An 18,237-nucleotide genomic window follows, 5' to 3' on the forward strand; every position below is an offset into this window, starting at 1 on the left:
TATATATATATATATATATATATATATATATATATATATATATATATGTTTCAGTTACAGAATGTTGCCACTAGAGGGAGCTACATTCCTACCAAATAGCAAAAGGACTTTATTTTATGGTTTTCTAGCTGATTGATCCTTGAAAACAGAGCAATTTAAAACTTTTTTCCTGAACACTGACATATGACACAGTTTGTATTATTAACTGTAACCATGTGTATATAAGTGTGCAACAGGCAGAGGCTAGGAAAGCAGAAAATAATGGAAAAGCCACAGGCCATACATACCTGGACATCCATGCTTTACCTGATGTGTTTGTGCCTCCAAGACATGGAAACAAGAAGCGTTCGTTGAGGATGCTGCACAGGAATTCCTCCCTCCCTCCTGTTGCGTCTGTTCCTTGGTTACACACAAACACACTTTAAAGTATGCTCTATTTCCCATGAAGGTGTTAATTACAGGGGCCGATAAACCTCCATGTTAGCTGCATCTGCCTCTTCATGTGAACTCCACCTGTGTGTCAGCGGATCAAAGCTGCCGTCTCTTAAGGTGGAATTTATATTCAAAGAGGGGGTATAAATTAAACGCCACACACACCTGCATAATGCTGTCACTCATGCTTTGATGGTGCGAGGATAGGTGTGTTTGACAGGAAACAAGGGCTGGGTCAAAGCATGTGGTGGCACACTGGCTGCATGCATAGCTCGCATGCGTATTAAAATAGAAAAGAAGACGCCATTCTCAGTTGTGGTTGGCAGCTGTTCTTGCTTGTGAGGGTGTGTGTGTGCTCATGGGATGGTGTCAAAGAGTGTGTGCGGCTTCTCTGTTTGCAGCTGTGGGATCAAGCCCGAACTGGGAGCTCCATGTGGGTAAACTGTGATTTGGCTATCTCTCTTCCTGCAAGAGATAAATCCTAGCCATGCTGGTGTGTCAGCCACTCAGTAATTACTTTGTCCTGTCATGACTGTCTGAGAATGCGAGCCAGTGGGAACTTGCACTGTCGCTCTTTCATTGATGCAAGGGGAGAAGAAGAAAAAACACTCGACATCTCTTTTGTTGGCGTAAGATGTCTGTCACCAGATGCGTACAAACAAAGGAGCGGATTCAAGATCAAACATTTGACATTTGTGGGTTTTATTCTGGCTTGTGCTCTCTTTGTGAAATAAAAATGCACCTAATATGGCCTTGCAGTACAAGTTGTTTCACTAGATGTCACCAGAACCACACCTGTATGAAAGCAAGCTGCAGTAAAAAGTGTCTAACCTGGTTAAGATTTAAATGATGGCCTGAACAGTGCATATGATGGTTTGAACACAAGTGATCCAAAGTCAAAGTTCACGCGTAAGAACAAGAACTTGCATGTAAATATTTAATTCCGTGACTTGAATCAGCGACTTTCCTGCCTGTGCATGCTCTCAAACAAAAGAAAGTCAATCTAAAGAAAACACAAAGCTTTTCTTTTCGTAGCTGCTGGGTGTTTATGTTTGCTTACAACTTAATTGACCCCAGCTTGTTAGAGCCTGGAATGCTTTGATTGCAGCCATTCAGGGAGGAAGAGCGGCGTTTGGATATCTTTTGACACAGGAAGCACAATGACGAGAGTGTCATTCATTCTTCTGCTAGTGGATAAAAAAAATAAAAAAAAACTGTAGTAGATAGGGGGCCGCAAGGAGGAGCGGACAGGGCAAACAGCCGAAGAATAGTGCAATCTGAAGGACAAAACATGCTGCTGCTTCCTGCTGAAATGAGGAGATTTGACTTTCAGGATATTAAGGAGTGAATGAGCCTCGTCATATCAGGTGGATGTGGAGGGGTGGCTGCTCTCTCAGGTAGGGACTCTCCCACTCCTCCCATTACTGCACTTCCTGCCCGTGTTTTGGCATCAGAAAAAGCAAAGGAAAAGCAGAGCCCTGAAAGGATTTCCTCAGTGTTGACTGTGGATGATCCTCCCGGCTCCTTCATGCTAAAGCTGGGCAGGGCAGGGCCTGCAAAACCTAAAGCCCCAGGGAAGGGGGGAAAAAAAACTTAAAGAGGGAATGGGATAGAGTTAAACCTCCTCCACAGAAGCCGAAGCTCGCTTTGATGAAGAAAAACACGATTCTGTTCTGCGCAGAGTGTTGTGTTTTTAAACTCCGCTCGACAGCTCAGATTGTGTGGTTCACGGTGCTTTCGCTGGTCTTGAGGGGAGAGATTATGTTGGAGTAAGTCGGTGGAGCGGTGCGTGGCTGTAAGTGGGTGGTTTGGTCTGTGCAGTGTGGGAGGCCAGGCCCCAGCGCAAATTAAAGACTTCTCTGTGAAAGTCCCAGACTCCAGCTACAGTTATGTGTGTGACTGAGCGGGCCTGTGTGCAAGCGGCTGGCAGGGAAGAAACCCAGCCCTTCCCTTCCCATTCCTTTTTTTTATTTTTATTTTTTATAAACCAGTCATTAAAAATAAGCCGCAATGCACTCCCTGATACATTGTAAGAGAAAGGGAAAAGGGAGAAAGAATGCATCTCCTCCTTTTCTTAACGCTTTGCTGCTTCACTACCCAAGTAAAACATGGGATGGAGGGGCAGGGGGGGGAGGGCAGTTTGGTTCAAAAGGACGGGGATTTTAAAGACACCCCTCCCCCATGTAAAAGAGTAGGGAGACAGAAAGAAATGAATGGGGAAAGGAATGCAGGAGACAAACGAGAGCTCTCGGCAGGAGAGTGGGAATGTTGGAGAGGCAATTGCCCCACCCCTCCTAACAAGATTCTGCAGGGAGTGGATGTAAACACAGGAAGATGGGGGGGAGGGGGGGGGAGATGAGCGTGAAAAGTAGCACCTGAGAGACAAACTGAGCTCTGAGACATCACAGAAATTCTTATTTCACTCAGATTTGGGCTATTTATTTATATTTTTTGCACTGCACATTCCTTTGCATAGGCACACAGTTAGAGCCTTCAGCTGCCATCTGATCCCTCCCTCCACCCCCGCCTCCCCCTCCACCTCCTTCAACAGGATGTATAAGGTCATAGGGTCAGGACTGGAAACCACACACACACACAAAAAAACTACATGCCCCACTGCTGCCTGGTTCTTGTTTTAAACCCCACCCCCCAGCTTTTATTCTACCACTTTTTTTTTTGTCTCCTTTACATTTTAGCTTATATTTGCCTACTCAGTCCTAACTTTCCATTTCTCCCCCCCACCGCCTGAGACAGAAGGCCTGACGTTAGGTTTTGGGCCCAGATGGCTTAAGTGCGCCTTTGGCAGTGGATTAGGGCTGCTAGTGTCTCCTTTCCCCCCTCGATGTGCAAGTGGTCAGGACAAAGAACGTCAAATAGGAGGGAAAGCAGGAAGGAATGCGACGGGGGGGGGGGGGTGGAGAAGAAAAGAAAACTCAGTTCTGTGAAACTGATGTTTCACTGCATTCCTTAAGAAGTAAACTCACATGCTTGTAAAAACTATGCTCTCCAATTGATTTTCAGTCTTTTTATGAATCAGTTTTGCTGTGTTTTCCCTTTGGGTGTATCCTTAAAGATTGCTGCGTGCAAATCTTTTTTTACGTATATATAAGCAGAAAAAAGTTGTGAACTTTTGACCACATTTATATGTAAATAACAGCTGCAGTGATCTTTCATGTAATGACACGACATCCGTATTGTGTTTCGGCCCTCGGGGCTGATTCCACTCAGCTTTTATGCGTGGCCTTTTGTCTTTTTTGGGTTTTCAGTTTATTTGCGTTCCTTATTCCACTGGTTTGTGGTCATGTTTTTCTACATTTGGCTGCCATTCCACAGTCATTCAGCTCCAGCCACATTTGTCACAACCAGCTGTTTTCTTGTTATTCTGGATATTTTTAGTTCACCCGACTGGCAGAAGTGGTGTGTCATTAACTTAAAAATCCCCAATTCTCACCGTCCAAAGTCTGCTTTTTTTTTGTCTTTCTTTTATTTAACAAGTTGCATATTCTGAAACATGAGTCGACTCAGTCCCAAATCCAGTTTCATGTCCAGTAATGACTTACTGATTTCACCCAGCTGCATGATTCGGTCCTCAGCTATGCCGAACGTGTTACAGTTGCCGGCACATCTGATGTGTCACTCCACACTGTGAGCCCGTCTCCTCAATCAGTCTGTGAGCAATGCTCTGGGAAATGAGCACAGTGAAAGCATGCGTGAGATGTGTGGGTGTGTTAGCTTTAGGGTTTTGGCTAATCCTCAAGTTTATGGCCCACAAGGCAGCTGGAATTTACAGGGACTGAAGGAAATGGTGTGGCAAACTAAACTGCTCTGTCCTGTCCTCTTTTCGTCTCTGCCTTTTTCTCATCTAAACATGGTGACTAGGCTCTCTGTCTAGCTCTCTCTCACTCGCTCTCTCTTGCTCTCTCTCCACCCCGCAGGCAGGTCTTTTGAACAGAAACAGAAGACCGATGTGTCTCTTCATGCAGTTCGGGGCTAGTCGAGGTAAAGGTGTTGTCGGAGAAGTGGAGAACAATAAAAACGGCCTGGAGTCTTGACTGAGCAGGTCTAATGTGAAAGCTTCTTTGTGTAGGAAAAAAAAAAAATCTCCAGGATAATAGTTAAAAAAGCTTCAGAACTTTAAAGTAAACAACTTTTACATTTATATTTATACCATAACAAAGCTCAGCAAGTTACCATTTTTACGCTGCTGTTAGAGTAAATTGAGTTTATTTTATGAGCTGCATATGAGATCACTTTCAAATTATTAGTTTTATAGAAGAGGAATCTGAAATGATATTAAAGCTTTCTTGAATTTTTTTTTTTTTTTGGTGTGTATCTTTTTGTTATTTTGTCGTTTGCCAACAGAGTGTGAACAACAAGCAATAAAGGAAGAATGCAGGTAATCAGGCTCCCAGTTTGAACTTGGATCATAGAGGAAAGTAGGTTAAGTAAAGTCACTGTATTGCTTAACTGAAGACAGCTGGCTGCCAGATTTAGCGGGAGCTGACAGTTGTAAACACACTCTTATCTGGTGATTCAGGAGACACAAGCCATGCAGAGCAGTTAGACACTGTTGACACAGGTTTCTGTCAGAAAGGGCAACCCTGAGCGCACACAGCTCTGTTGATAGCGCTGCCAGTCAGAGAGCACAAATGGTTTGTGCCGACAGGCGTGCGTATAGGTTTATCTGGAGATGAAAGTCAATTTAAATGCCAAAAGCTAACGCAGGATGTTTACAACTTTGTTTCCATCCACGCTGAAAGCTTACTCCCTAACAAGAGCTCACATGTGCTAAATATACTCCTTTAAAAGGCACCCTCCGACTGCCACCTTCCTCTCACAGAGGCACACACAGGGAGCTATTGTGTCTGAGATCTCTGGCATCTGGAGAGCAGAAACCCTCTTTGGTGACCTTTGACCTTGGATTTCTGAGCGCCGCAGACTGACATGAAGCACTCAGAAGAGCTCTCAGGTGGCTCAAAAGACTTTTTAGAGACCATTTAATAATGAGTGTTAGGGCTGGACAATATATCGATATATATCGCGATTCTTTTTGTTCAATGACGGTGATATGAGTTTTAAGCACATTTTCGATATTTCGATATGATTACCGCGTTTTACTGATGCATTTCTTTTTTCTGTCCGGGTTGAAGCGACCACTTCAGTTTCAACCCAAACAGAAAAAGCCGCGACACAACTACGTAAGTGTGTGGTGACGTACATGTTACGCAGAGCTCGAGTCCAGAAGGAGTTAACGGTAGCAGGCTAGGCTAATCTCCAACACGCGTTAAGTTTTCGCTTCAAAATGAGTGCCCATGTCAGAATGTGACTGGACAAAGTTTCACAAGTGAAGAGAAAGCAGATGACATAATTGATAATAGAGGGAAGACTAATTTGGCGGTGTGGAAGTGGTTCGGCTATCTAAGATCCGATAAACTGCAGGTTTCAGTGTGCTGCAAAATGTGCCGGAGTCGTTCCAACTAGTGATGGGAACACATCTAACGTTTGAAGAGTTTCCACTCGATAGAATATGCTGAGAGTCAGAAGATGAAGCACGTGTCCCTGAAACAACACCCCAAGCTGTACCAAAAGAGAAACACATGCAGCAAATGTTTAGGTTGTGTTGTTGTTTAAAGTTAAAACTATTACTATTGACAAAGTTGAGAGTTTTATGTTTGACGGTGATTTCAATTTTTTTTAAGGCTATATACAAATAAAGGGTGAACTTTAATTTATTTGTGCAGTTTTTCTGAGGCTTTATATTGTTTATATTGATATCGAATTATATCATTGTCGACCAAAATTAAGAAATATATTGTGGTAAAAGTTTTGGCCATATCCTCCAGCCCTAATGAGTGTGTGTTTTCCCATGTCTTCATAGCATTAGCTGATTAGTATTATTTTATTATGACTTACAACCACCTACTGGAGGCGATATTGAGTTGAGAAAGGTTTCTGTTGTGGCGTTACATTGTTTTTCACAACAGTGGTGTAATGTCATGCAGTGTGAACCCTTTAAATAAAGTTATTCAGTGCAGCCGTCTTGGAAACACAGGAACAAGCCTTTTTTTTGACAAGCAACCAAGATAAACTGGTTTGTGGAGTTCAGCAATCAGCTGCACAAGCCAATGCTCCAGGGCTCAAAACAATACTTAATATTTATTTCCTGCATTTGATGGTATTATCTTGGTGGTTGTGGGATTTTTAAAGTAACTTCTACCAATAGTTCCTGCTGTGCTGGGATTTCTTTGTTGGCAGGAGTTTAGATGAGCGTCAATTTAACCATTCGATGTAAACAAGTGGGCAACAGAAGTGCCCGTCTACTTGCTGCTTGGCAAAGCGTCTGGCCTTTTGGTAAAACTTCCATGTTGCTCTGTGTCGCCATGGTGATGCTATCACAAAGGACTCCAGCTGTCTCTCTGTATGAGCGTGTGTGAGTGTGACAGAAAGAGACACCGACGGACAAATGGACTTATCCTGTCCCTCCTCCTCCTTTTCTTCTTCGGTCTCGTTCAGCTTTTTCCCCTCTGTTAGACAGTGTCTACCCTCTCCCCCCATGGGCAGATCCAAACCCTAAACATGGTGCAGCTGGGCTCAGCTGTCAATGTTCCACCAACCACCCCCGCCCCTTCCCTGTCCCGGCCCTTTGTGTTTGTTTGGATGGCAGTGGATTTGCTCTTGGCCTCCGCACGGGGGAGCTCGCTCCCGTTCAGCTCGCCTCCTAAACTAAACCATCTGCTCTTTGAAGTGGCCCATCACAGATATACAGATTGGAGTCTACAAGGCAGCTGCCTGCTTTCAATCTGTTTCACTGTGACACGAACGCAGTGATTAAAATAAAGGAAACACCTCGGCACACACACACGTAGGACGCAGTGGCCAGCAGAGTCAAACGAAGAGGTGGGCAGCAGGTCTGTTTTTGTTCCGAGGGCAGGAAAATGAATGGAGACTGCTTTGTCTCGGGGGAGGGAAGAAGGTTTTTCTTTGATTTTATCAAAGCCAGGGGTGGGGAGAGTGCTCTGCAAAGAAGAGCTGCTATTCACACCAACTTGTCGGCATGGGACTTTTGAAGCATTTGTCAAGAAAGGGATTTGGCAGAGGGCCACTAGAATTTTGTCATTCACAAACTCCCCTCTTCTTTGGGATGACAATGCTCACAGCAAGCAGCAGCTACCTCCAGGAGGGGAGAAGGAATTCAATTCTCCAACCCTATTTCCATTAAAGTGAGGACTTTTTTTTGCATACAAGTGAATCTTTCTTCTGTAATCCAAACTACATGAAAATACAGCTTCCCACATTCAGTCTTCAAGGGTTTGGTGGAATCATGTATCAAGTTCCTGCTTCATTCTGTCCTTGACTCAGTGTGTGGGAGTGCAGGGCAATGTAGCTGTCTTTCATGGCTGCAGGAGGATCAAACTGTTTTCTTATCATTTTCTGTGGAAACTGGAAACCTGACCCTTGCCTTATCTGGTCAGTTGTTTTCCTCTTGCTTTAGTCAGGCAGGAACAAATTTTAGGATCCCTCTTGTTTTCCATCACTGGAAGTTTTTCCTAGCATAAAAGTCAAATCCAACAAAGTCCCTGGCACATGGCGGTACATTGACAGCAGCTCCTGACGGATGGAGAGCATATCATTGACAGGAAGTCTGCGGTCTCTCTTGATGTGGAGAGGTTGAAACATTAAGCAGGGTTGTGTATGTATATATGTGTGTGTGTGCAGGCTTGTATGTGCATGCAAGTGTGTGCATTTTTACTCTTGGGTGTGTTTACTTAACCTGCATTGGCATTTGAAACCCCTGTCATTCTCTGGAGTCTCTGGCTCTCAGTCCCTGACAGCTAGGTGGGACTGCGCTGCATCTCCGGTTTCATATAGTGCTTTATTGAGCGGATGAAAACCCTCTTTAACTCCTCTTTGGGCCTGAGAATGGCATTGACGCACTATCACAAACACTCATGTGACTTTCAGATAACTTCAGCGGTAGATCGTCTGAAAGTAGCTGATATTTTATCTTTTAAACTGCTGTGGTTAAAAGAATACAGAACCCAACCCTCTGTGTATAAGTACCATATTTTTCACTGTATAAGTCACAGGATTTTTGCATAAATTAGCATACCTGCGACTTATACAACAAAGCAACATATTTATGTTTTTTCCCCATATTTATAACCCAATTTTTGGCTGCGATCTGACAATTTCATTCATTCTGATATGGAAAATGTTGAACACTACCATTTTCAGCCACTAGAGGGCCCTTGACTAATATGGCAAGCCAAGTGTCTCATTAATAGGTAAAAGTGATTATTAATGAAACACTTGGCTTGCCATACCAAGCCACCTTTGTCTCCTCTGGAACTCCTTGAGCAAACGTCAAATCAGCTGCATTTTGCTGCTCCGCCCAGGCAAAATGCAGCTGATTAGACCATTAAAGTGCATTTATTAAGGAAAAGTTCAACTGAGACACACATTTGCTATAATGTTGAGCAAACAAATAATTTTATTTAGGTGGTTATCTTGTTAAATTTCTAAAAAATGCACAGAGAGTCGTCCCTCTGCGCGCTCCTGCTTCCGCGTATCGGCTTTTGAAATGCAACTGATTTGACCATATTGTGCATTTATTAAGGAAAAGTTCAAATGAGACACACCTTTGCTATAATTTCGAGCAAACAAATAATTGTCTTTAAGTGTTAATCTTGTAAAATTATTGTTAAAGTCATCCCATGCATGCTCCCGCAGCCGCCATTTGGCAGCCAATTGATTTTTGGCACAAAACAGGCCCACGTTTACGGGTGGTCAGCGCAGACGTGTAACAAACGCAACATGTCAACGGTGACACATAATAGATGTGATTTATACGACATAGAGACATATTTATGTTTTTGTTACACTTTATTAGACATATTTGGACTGATGCGACTGATGCGACTTATACAACGGTGCAACGTTTACGGCGGCAAGTACGGTACTCGTCAATTGTAATAATTGCCCAAATGATTATATTGAGACTTTAGTGCATACCCTGGTATACTTACTTGATTTTCCATTTGTATGGCTTTAGTAGTATTTCCTGCTTCCTTTGTATCTCAGTAAAGCATGTGAGATTCATCTGTTGGAGAAAATACAGTCAGTCTTTTTAGTGGCTTGGTATACCACATTAACAACCTTGTGATCTCATCTCAGTGCAGGCTACTTGAATTCTTTCCAGCTTGTCAAAGCCAGACTGAAATCTTGTCTGCAATCATCCAATCAAGAGGGAGGTGGGAGGGCAGTTGGAGGCTGGTGGATGATAAACTGAAAACATGAAGCCAGCTCTGTTAAGGCCTCTTCTGTATAGACAGAATGCAAAACAAACACGATCCCTCTGCAATCGTTTTAGACATGGCTACAGGTGCTGGGTGTGGCTGGCAATGGTTTTCTACTACGATCCCATCTCGGTAGGGTGTTTGTCTTTTGTAGGGATTAAAGAGATCCAGGAAGCCTGCTGCCCTAGTTTTGCTGCTGAGAGCACGGGGAGCGCGACCTAGATTTTGACAGCACCAGTCCGGGAAGGAGATTCCAAGCTATAACGTTGTTAGGAGATGGCTGTTTTTTGTCTCTCTGTAGACATGCTGTGTTTTCTTTGTCTGTTAGCGTGTTTCTATAGACAGGTTCTGACTCAGGGTGTGTGAGAGCCTCCATTGTCTGCACAGGACCTGTGGCTGTAACATGAGAAGGGGAGAATGCTGACAGAAAGTATGAGTGTGTTATTGAGTGCAGCCCTGGTGACATTTCTCTATAGATATTTACTTAGATTGCATAGAGCTCCCTGACTGATATCTTATAGATCATTTTCTTTCTGCTGTAATTATTTGTGCAATCAAAAGTAACGCTCATAAGCAGTTATTAACATAGTCAGCAGTATCAAATTGTTTTAGATGCACTGACTGTTGGGAGAGCTTAACCATGTAGATCAGTGGGTCAAGTAGCTGACATAATAATCCTATTATACTGTAGATGCAGTTCTGATTTGTCAAAGTTCACTGTATTCTACTCTCTGTTTGACTCCAAGACTTGGACAAAAAGTTTCAAAGTGACATATTTTGTTATTGTTTTTCTTTTGACTGCTCCTTTCTATAAGGATTTCCACAGTTGGTGAACTTCTAGGAAAGATTCTTCAATTGTTTTGCACCAGGTGCCATTCTCACATCCGCAGCTTCAGGATTACACTGACCACTAAAATCACATATGTGCAAAATCAACAGTGAATATAGTTAAGCTGTATTTAACATATACAACTTTATATAAAAATATGACATGTAATCACTAAAATCTACATTAGTGTTACAGTTAAATTTCCATTTTATTAAAGGAATAGCTCAAAAGCAAATCAAGCTCTCGAAGTTTGATCCCACAAAGACTCTACTTTTCTATGAACTGTTTTGTATATTAACCTGTTTGCTATTCAATTTTTGAGTTTGTAATTGTTTTAAGATGGCAACAATCCACTTGGTCTTGCTCAAGCTAGCTGTTAGCTCATTACTATGGTCAGAATTAAACTATTTCTTCAAACTCAGGTTGTTTAAGGAGATATCTGCAACAAGTATATATATTGTTCATAAACTTCAAAATGTCTAAATTGTATTTTTTTCTGCCCTTCTCTGCAGTATCATCATGCATCACCACATACAAAAAGACACCACCCCCTGTCCCACCGAGAACCACACCATCCAAACCGTTCATATCTATAACAGCCCAAAGCAGCACCGAGTCCGCTCAGGATGCCTACATGGATGGGGGCTCTGGCCAGCGAACGGGCATCAGCTCCCAGCCAGGTCTTTCCAACTCTACAGAAAGCATTGACAGCATGAAAGCCCTGACAGCAGCCATAGCAGCAGCTAACGCTCAGGTGCATGGCCCCCCCAGCCAGCACGTCACCAACAGCACCATCACCATCACCACCACAGCCACCACCGTCAATGCTGATAGCAATGCGCAGAAAGAAGCGCTCCGCAAGTGCCTCTCCATTGGAATTCAGGTTTGTAGATGAACTTTCAGTCAAAATCCTAAATATGACTCCGGCTAAAGTGTGACAGTTTCCTCCTTCCTGTTAGGTGGACCCAGAGGAAGAAGGGACAACAGAGGAACAGTCTAAATTCCAATCCATAGGAATTCAGGTGGAGGATGAGCGATGGTGAGTAGTGACACAAAATGAAACTGGATAAGCCTGAAAGGAGGGATGAGGTAGACTCATGGGGAAAGAGAGGGGTTGGTAATGTGCACTATAAGCTCTAGCACCCCCCTTCTAGATTGGGGACTCCTCAGCAGCTGTCCACAGTTCAAGAGAGGTTGGCGTCAGAGTCTGCACAGCCAGAGGCCCCAAGCGACAGCTGGGCTAGAGGATGTGGTGGAGTTTAGAAGGTGGAGGGGGCGAGTTGACAGCCATCTGTTGCTCGACGTATTGTGATTCAGGCTTCTTTGAGCCTGTGTGTTTGTGTATGTTTAGGAAGGAGGAGAGAGACAGTTGGGTTCAGAGTGCTGTCAAAAGCATGTTCACCATTTCAGGATGGGCAGTCTATTCCAGACTGTTTCATAACGAAGGCCTCTGATGAGGCACAGAGGCATTTATGGCTTCTTTGTCTTCTTTTCATTCACTGTCTCAATACAGTGTCTTTTCTGTTCAGTGAGAAAAGCGGAGCCGGTTTAGCATCGCAGCACACGCTTCTGCTCCGTAGTCAAGGTGCTGTTTGTTTCAGGCATCCAAAGGGAGATCAGCCTTAATCAAAGGTCACAGCAACGGCGGAGGCCAACGCTTAAAAACGCACACATGAACAGTGTCAGAGACTGTGAGGGGGATTTCTCAAAGAGGGAGGTCTCAACTGATTGACCAAGCTCGGATTTCTATGAGTCGCCAAGCCAAATATTAACTCATTCAGACACCTTCTGGACTGCAAAGGCTGTTAATACAGCATCGCGGCTTGTGCTTTTCCTTCTGGTTAATGTTTAGAGTGTTGGACTGTATTTTATGCTGTTTCATTCTTGATCATTTACCTGTTTACGTGCTTCGTGTCTTTTTGGATGCATCTGCCCCTAAATTAGAGTCCCTGTTACACTGCCTGTCGCTTTTGGCTTTGCTTCCGTGTGTCTGTTTAAGGATTTCTACTGAGCAGTTGTATACCTTAATCACCCCCTGGTATGTGTTCTTGGGATAGCACATGCATTGTAAACAGGTTGTAAAAGATGTGAACAAATGTCCTATTGTCTATGACAAATGTTTTCACTTTAACTCTTTGTTTATATGAGTTTTTGATGCCAACCTGTGTAAAAATGAAATAGAAGTTGATTAATTATTTAGAAAAAAATTGCCATAGAGCTTTAGAATAGTAGATTTAGGCTTGTGGGTCGCCAAAGGGTGATGTTTTTGTGTCTTTACTTGCCCCTGGACACTTTCACAGATGTTATAGTTTCTCCACAGTCTCAAAATGTAACTTTTTTTCCTCTTTAAATGTCTTACTTCTTTGCATCCTGTCTATTGATATGTCTGTGTATTTGTCTGGGTTGTGTATGGCCTCACTCTGGCCCTGCAGGAAGTTGTTAGCAGGCTGATAGAAAGCAAGCTGAGGTCATTAGAACTGAACACCTGCAAGCTGGAGTTATTCTTTAACTGCTCTTCACACATACTCGCACACATGGACCTGCTGGTATGCACACATTAAAGAACACACTCTGTCTCTCTTGCACTGTTTGATCTGTCCGATGCCACTCCCTTGTTCCTGCTCTCTTTCTCTTGTTCTCAGCAGAGGAGGGATGAATGGGGGGGAAAAGGGAAGTGAAGATGAATGGTTCTGGAGGAGTGTTTGTCTGGAGATGGGCTGTGATGGTTTGCAGCATGTTGCAGGCAGGTCAAGCTGCCTTTTCTTGTGTGAAAAGACTGTGGCTATGTTTGGTGTGAGTGCTTTAATCAGTGTGGCTATTCAGTCTCTTTATATCAACTTGTAACTGTAGAAGGCAAGTCTTTAAGCCCAAATTGGCAGTTTTATTTTTATTTACCTTAAATTAAATTATTGAATGGTGTTACATGTTAGAACTGAGTTGATACATATCAATTTGCGTTAAGAAACTTATCAACGGTGTCTCGCCCAGTCGCCTCACTGTAAGATGTCAAACCAAGAACTCTCGTTTCTCGTATGTTCAATTCATTGCTGGTGAGAAGCGCTACAAAACATAGCCAACCGTGGGTGCTTATTTAATCATTGCACATGTGTGTTAATGTTTCTGCTGTTGCACAAAGTTCTGGAGGACTTGGCAAAGCCTGGCAGGCAGTGGCACAACGTCTCTGAGCCAAACAGTCCATGGCAGCATCCCAGGTGTGTGAAAGGGTGTGTTTTTATCCCTGAGCTGTGTTTGTGCGAGTGTTCATCTGGCCTTACAACAGGATTTATGGTGTGACAGATGTTTTCACACTCTGCTGCTTCTGAATGAGACAGGTGACAAAACACCCACCCACCGAAAAGACGTTCCACACTACAAAAGCTAGTCATCACTATCAGCGAAGAAATCGCTGAGATCATGATTTAAGTTTTTCTCTCCAGCGAGCACCTCCAGGAATTGTGTGGTAATAATATAGAAAGTAAGTAAAATAATATCTTTCACACCTAGACTTGTTTTTGCATTCTCCACTAGTCACCGCAGGATGACCCGGTCCAACAGCGTAACCACGGCCGTACAGGCAGATCTCGATGACCCGACAAATGCCCCTGAGCTGCCACCACGTCTGTGTGCCACCATGCCACGCCAGCACTCCCGGGATGCCGCAACCTCTACAGTCAGCATACAGGGTTCAGGGAACCACTACCACGCTTGTGCCGGCGATGAATACGGGGAGGTGGGCTTTGACCCATCCATCTTGCCTCCTCCGGATCCCTGGATGGACAGCGTACCTGAGCCAGAGGTTGATTCTTTGGAGGCCATCAGTCGATCGGTGTGCCCTCGAGACGGGTGCTGGTTCCTGAAGTTGCTGCAAGCTGAGACAGAACGTATGGAGGGCTGGTGCAGACAGATGGAGCAGGACGAGATGGAGAATGAGCTGCCTGATGAGAGTAAGCTGGACAAAGAAAATCTGCTTTACAGTGATATTGTCTGTTTTTAATCCTCCTATCCTTGCCTGATGTAGAGAGTGCTGGCATTCCTGGTATTGGACCACAATAGCTGCTTGTTTCAGTCTCAGGCCCTCTGGCCTCCACAGACATACCGTGCATACTTATCAATAGGCCACTGCTGGCTGCAACCACACGTGTCTTATTGTTTGCGTAACGATCTCTCACATGTACAGAGTTTTCTCAGAGCTCCTTCGAGGCAACTATTTGATCTTGAAGTGAGCAGTTCTTGTCTGCTTGTGTCTAAAGATGCGTTTACAGTAACACACATAAACTCGCCAGTCTGAACAAACAAGCCTGAGGCAGTAGTTGCTGTATTTTTACCTGTCCTTAACTGTGCAGCTCATGTCATGCTTTACTGAACATGTCATTGCTTATGCAGCTAGTGTTTTAGTTCCAGGCAAGAGATTCTCTCACAAGACAGAGAACGAAGGAGAGTGTCTCAAGGTTATGTTTTCCCAGATCCCACGCTACCAGCCATGCACACACACATGCACACACATCCTGAGGGAGCTGAAGGCTGACTGCAGATTCATTACTCCCACTCTTGGTTTCTGATTCCACAGGCTTCATGTGGTGTGTTGCATGCATCTGCAGTGGTTTTCCGTAAAGACAAAACAAATCTGGTGCTTTAACATATGCTGGTGGAATCTGGTAATGCAGCGCAAATGTCTGTTATTTGCTGTCTTTATTTTTTATCCTTATTTTGAATGTTTTGTGATCCTAAAGTCTGGTTAACCTGATTCTCCTCAGTCTTGCCTTGAGGGTCTAAGAGGCTGGAGCATTCAGAGGCTGGAGCATTCTAACATGACTGTATGTTTAATGACCCACCCCCAAAAAAACAAAAAAACAAACAAAAAAACAGCAAATAAGGGCCATATTTCCTCAGGAAAACAACCTGCCAAACCACACATTTTACATTTTATGCAAGCTTTTTTTTTAAACAAGCTTTTGACAAAAAAATAAATAATAACACACACACACATCTAAACGTATCCTGATGCATGCTCTAAACGTACTGTAAATATTCAAAATAGTTTCTGTTTTTTTGGGGAGGAATGAAAATTTTGTCAGACATTTCACTTTATTGTCACATTACTGATGCATCTTCCTCTGAGAATGGTGCAGCATGCCTGCAGTATGCAGCTCTGTGGGTAATTGCATTGTTGAATGTATGTGTGTGTGTGTGTGTGTGTGTTTGTGTGTGTGTGTGCATGCATGTGCGTCTGTTTTTCTGCAGTCCTGGGGAAGATCCGCAGTGCAGTGGGGAGTGCCCAGCTGCTGATGTCCCAGAAGTTCCAGCAGTTTCGAGAGCTGTGTGAGGAGAATCTGGTATGTGTCACCTCATCCTCTGCATGCGCCCCACGAGCCGCCCCTCCCCCTTTCTTTACGCTGACATCATCCTGCACAAATCATGCTGACAGGCCAACCTAGCAGTCATTTACCGCGCATCTAGTGTAGACGTCATGTTTTTGCCATCTTTTGAAAATCGATCTTATGATGTGAAAGCAGGAGCCCGACAAACAATGATCTTTGAACTCCCGATCTATTATTAACCTTTAATCACATTATCAACACTTTATGTAACAATAAGGCCAGCACATTTGAGAAAATATTTTCGTTGTGAAATTTATAGGGGGGAAATTTTTTTTAGTTTTATTTATTTTGTTGTTCACCACATAGCCAAGACTAAACGATTGTGCAACAGACTGGCAAACTGATTTGTGTTTGGTTAAAAATGAGTATTGAAGAAATCAAAATCATTAAATACAATACAAGCCAAGTACTCCCCAAGGTCTGATAAACTCTGCACCGTTCAAATTCCAAATAAACTTCCAGACAAAATAAAAGACCAAAACTCAGTGATAAAGCATATAAACAGAGTGTGTTTGTATGCTTGTCTTCATGTGTGTCAGAACCCAAATGCGCACCCACGACCCATCTCCCAGGACCTGGCAGGTTTCTGGGATATGCTCCAGCTGTCCATCGAGAACATTAGCCTGAAGTTTGATGAGCTCCACCAACTCAAAGCCAACAACTGGAAACCTCTGACTCCCCCAGAAATCCAGGTGCAAACGCTCATGGCAAAAATTATCATAAAATCTAATTTTATTGTGCAAATAATTTAACTCATTATCAATTTTGAATGTTTTTATAACCTGCATGTTTTCCTTCAACATTGCTGTTTACTTTGAACCACGAAAGTCATAGTTGAGCTTTCAATGTAGCATGCAGTTGTGTCTTGTATAGTCATGTCGCTTGCCTGACGCCACGACTTGTGTGTTTTGTTGTCTTGTTGTTGACAGTGAGCTGCTTTAAGGAAGCTTCTCTACCTGCCATGCACCGTTGGGGCCTGTGCATCTCCAATGGTTTTTTTTACCTCACACAATGGCCACCAACATGCTGTCTTACCCCACATAAATGGCTGCCACCGTCAATCATATTTGCATGATCTCATATTAGCCACCAACTGCTAAATCTAACCTTCATTCAAAGCAGATTTGCGTCATTGTGTTTAGCCGAAGGAGTCATTGTTCCGTCTTTAAGACTGTTTATCATTCTTATCCAGGAGAGAAGGATGCCCCCTCCTGTGCCAAAGAAGCCCCTGAAGGGCCACCCACCTCTGGCTAGGGACCGCTCTCTGGAGAGCTCTGAGCGCCAGCGTCTGGAGGCTCGCAAGCGCCTGCTAGCTGCCAAACGAGCCGCTTCGGTGCGGCAGAGCTCTGCTACCGAGAGCGCAGACAGTATCGAGATTTATATTCCTGAGGCTCAGACCAGACTCTGAAACACACAAACATACATTCACATGTATAAAACTCTACACTATTCCATAAACTCAGAATTAGCACTGAATAGTAAGGCTAGGGTGCTAGCGTATACACATTTTCTTTTGCCGACTTTCCAGATCACTGTGGGGTCAATCACCCTGAAATGCGTCTCAACAAGAAATGTATATTTACAGTATTTATTTAGTTATTTATATATCTTCCCTCGCCTTTATCTCTCCTTTTCCCAGCTTTGATGTAGCAAACCCAATTCTTTTTGTACCTCATTCTGTTCCTCACACCTAAAAATCTATCTAACCACTTGTGTTAAGTGACCAGATGGTACAAGGTAGGCCATGTGTATCACAGCAGTGACTCTTCTCACAAAAATCAGTACCGTATTTTCCGGACTATAAGTCGCTGTTTTTTTTTTCATAGTTTGGCCAGTCCTGCGACGTATAGTCTGAGGCAATTTATATACATTTTTTTTTTTTTTTTTTTTTTCCCTATTCATGACGAAAATTTTGACTGACATGTTAAATGTTCATTCATATTAGCATGTCTGGCTGGCTCCTGCCGGGCGCATTATCTCCACTGTGGAGGGGCCCCCTCACTCCCGGCACTGCTGCCGACCGGGACAGTCGTTATATGTTTACATGCACAAAATTATTTGACCGGATTGAAATGTTTTCAGATTAAATAATCCAAATGTATCGTTTACACAGGCACAGTCCGTTCACAACGAGTGTTTACATGCAGCGGGGTTTTATTCTGAACAAAGTACTGACATGTGCAGAGTGGTAAACTCGCCTTAAATAAACCACCGAAGAAGAAGTTCTACTTCCGGTTTACTTCCAGGGATGAACGTAAACAAACCTGAGCACCCACGTAGAAATGTGCCGCTCACCGACCAG

At 43.5% G+C, this 18,237-nt stretch overlaps 1 protein-coding gene across 1 annotated transcript in view; it reads left to right on the forward strand.

Annotated features, from left to right (window-relative positions):
- dlgap1b (discs, large (Drosophila) homolog-associated protein 1b) overlaps positions 1–17,673 on the forward strand; it is a 44,030-nt gene extending 26,357 nt beyond the window's left edge. The window contains exons 5-10 of the mRNA XM_037694070.1: positions 11,070–11,440; positions 11,517–11,596; positions 14,086–14,501; positions 15,799–15,890; positions 16,475–16,627; positions 17,128–17,673. Of these exons, the coding sequence (XP_037549998.1) occupies positions 11,070–11,440; positions 11,517–11,596; positions 14,086–14,501; positions 15,799–15,890; positions 16,475–16,627; positions 17,128–17,343 (1,328 nt within the window). The 3' untranslated portion in view covers positions 17,344–17,673. The remainder of the gene's footprint in view (positions 1–11,069; positions 11,441–11,516; positions 11,597–14,085; positions 14,502–15,798; positions 15,891–16,474; positions 16,628–17,127) is intronic.
- The last annotated feature ends 564 nt before the right edge of the window (positions 17,674–18,237 follow it).

The sequence above is a fragment of the Nematolebias whitei genome, chromosome 20 (assembly GCF_014905685.2).
Source record: "Nematolebias whitei isolate Nwh7 chromosome 20, NemWhi1, whole genome shotgun sequence".
Taxonomy (NCBI): domain Eukaryota; kingdom Metazoa; phylum Chordata; class Actinopteri; order Cyprinodontiformes; family Rivulidae; genus Nematolebias; species Nematolebias whitei.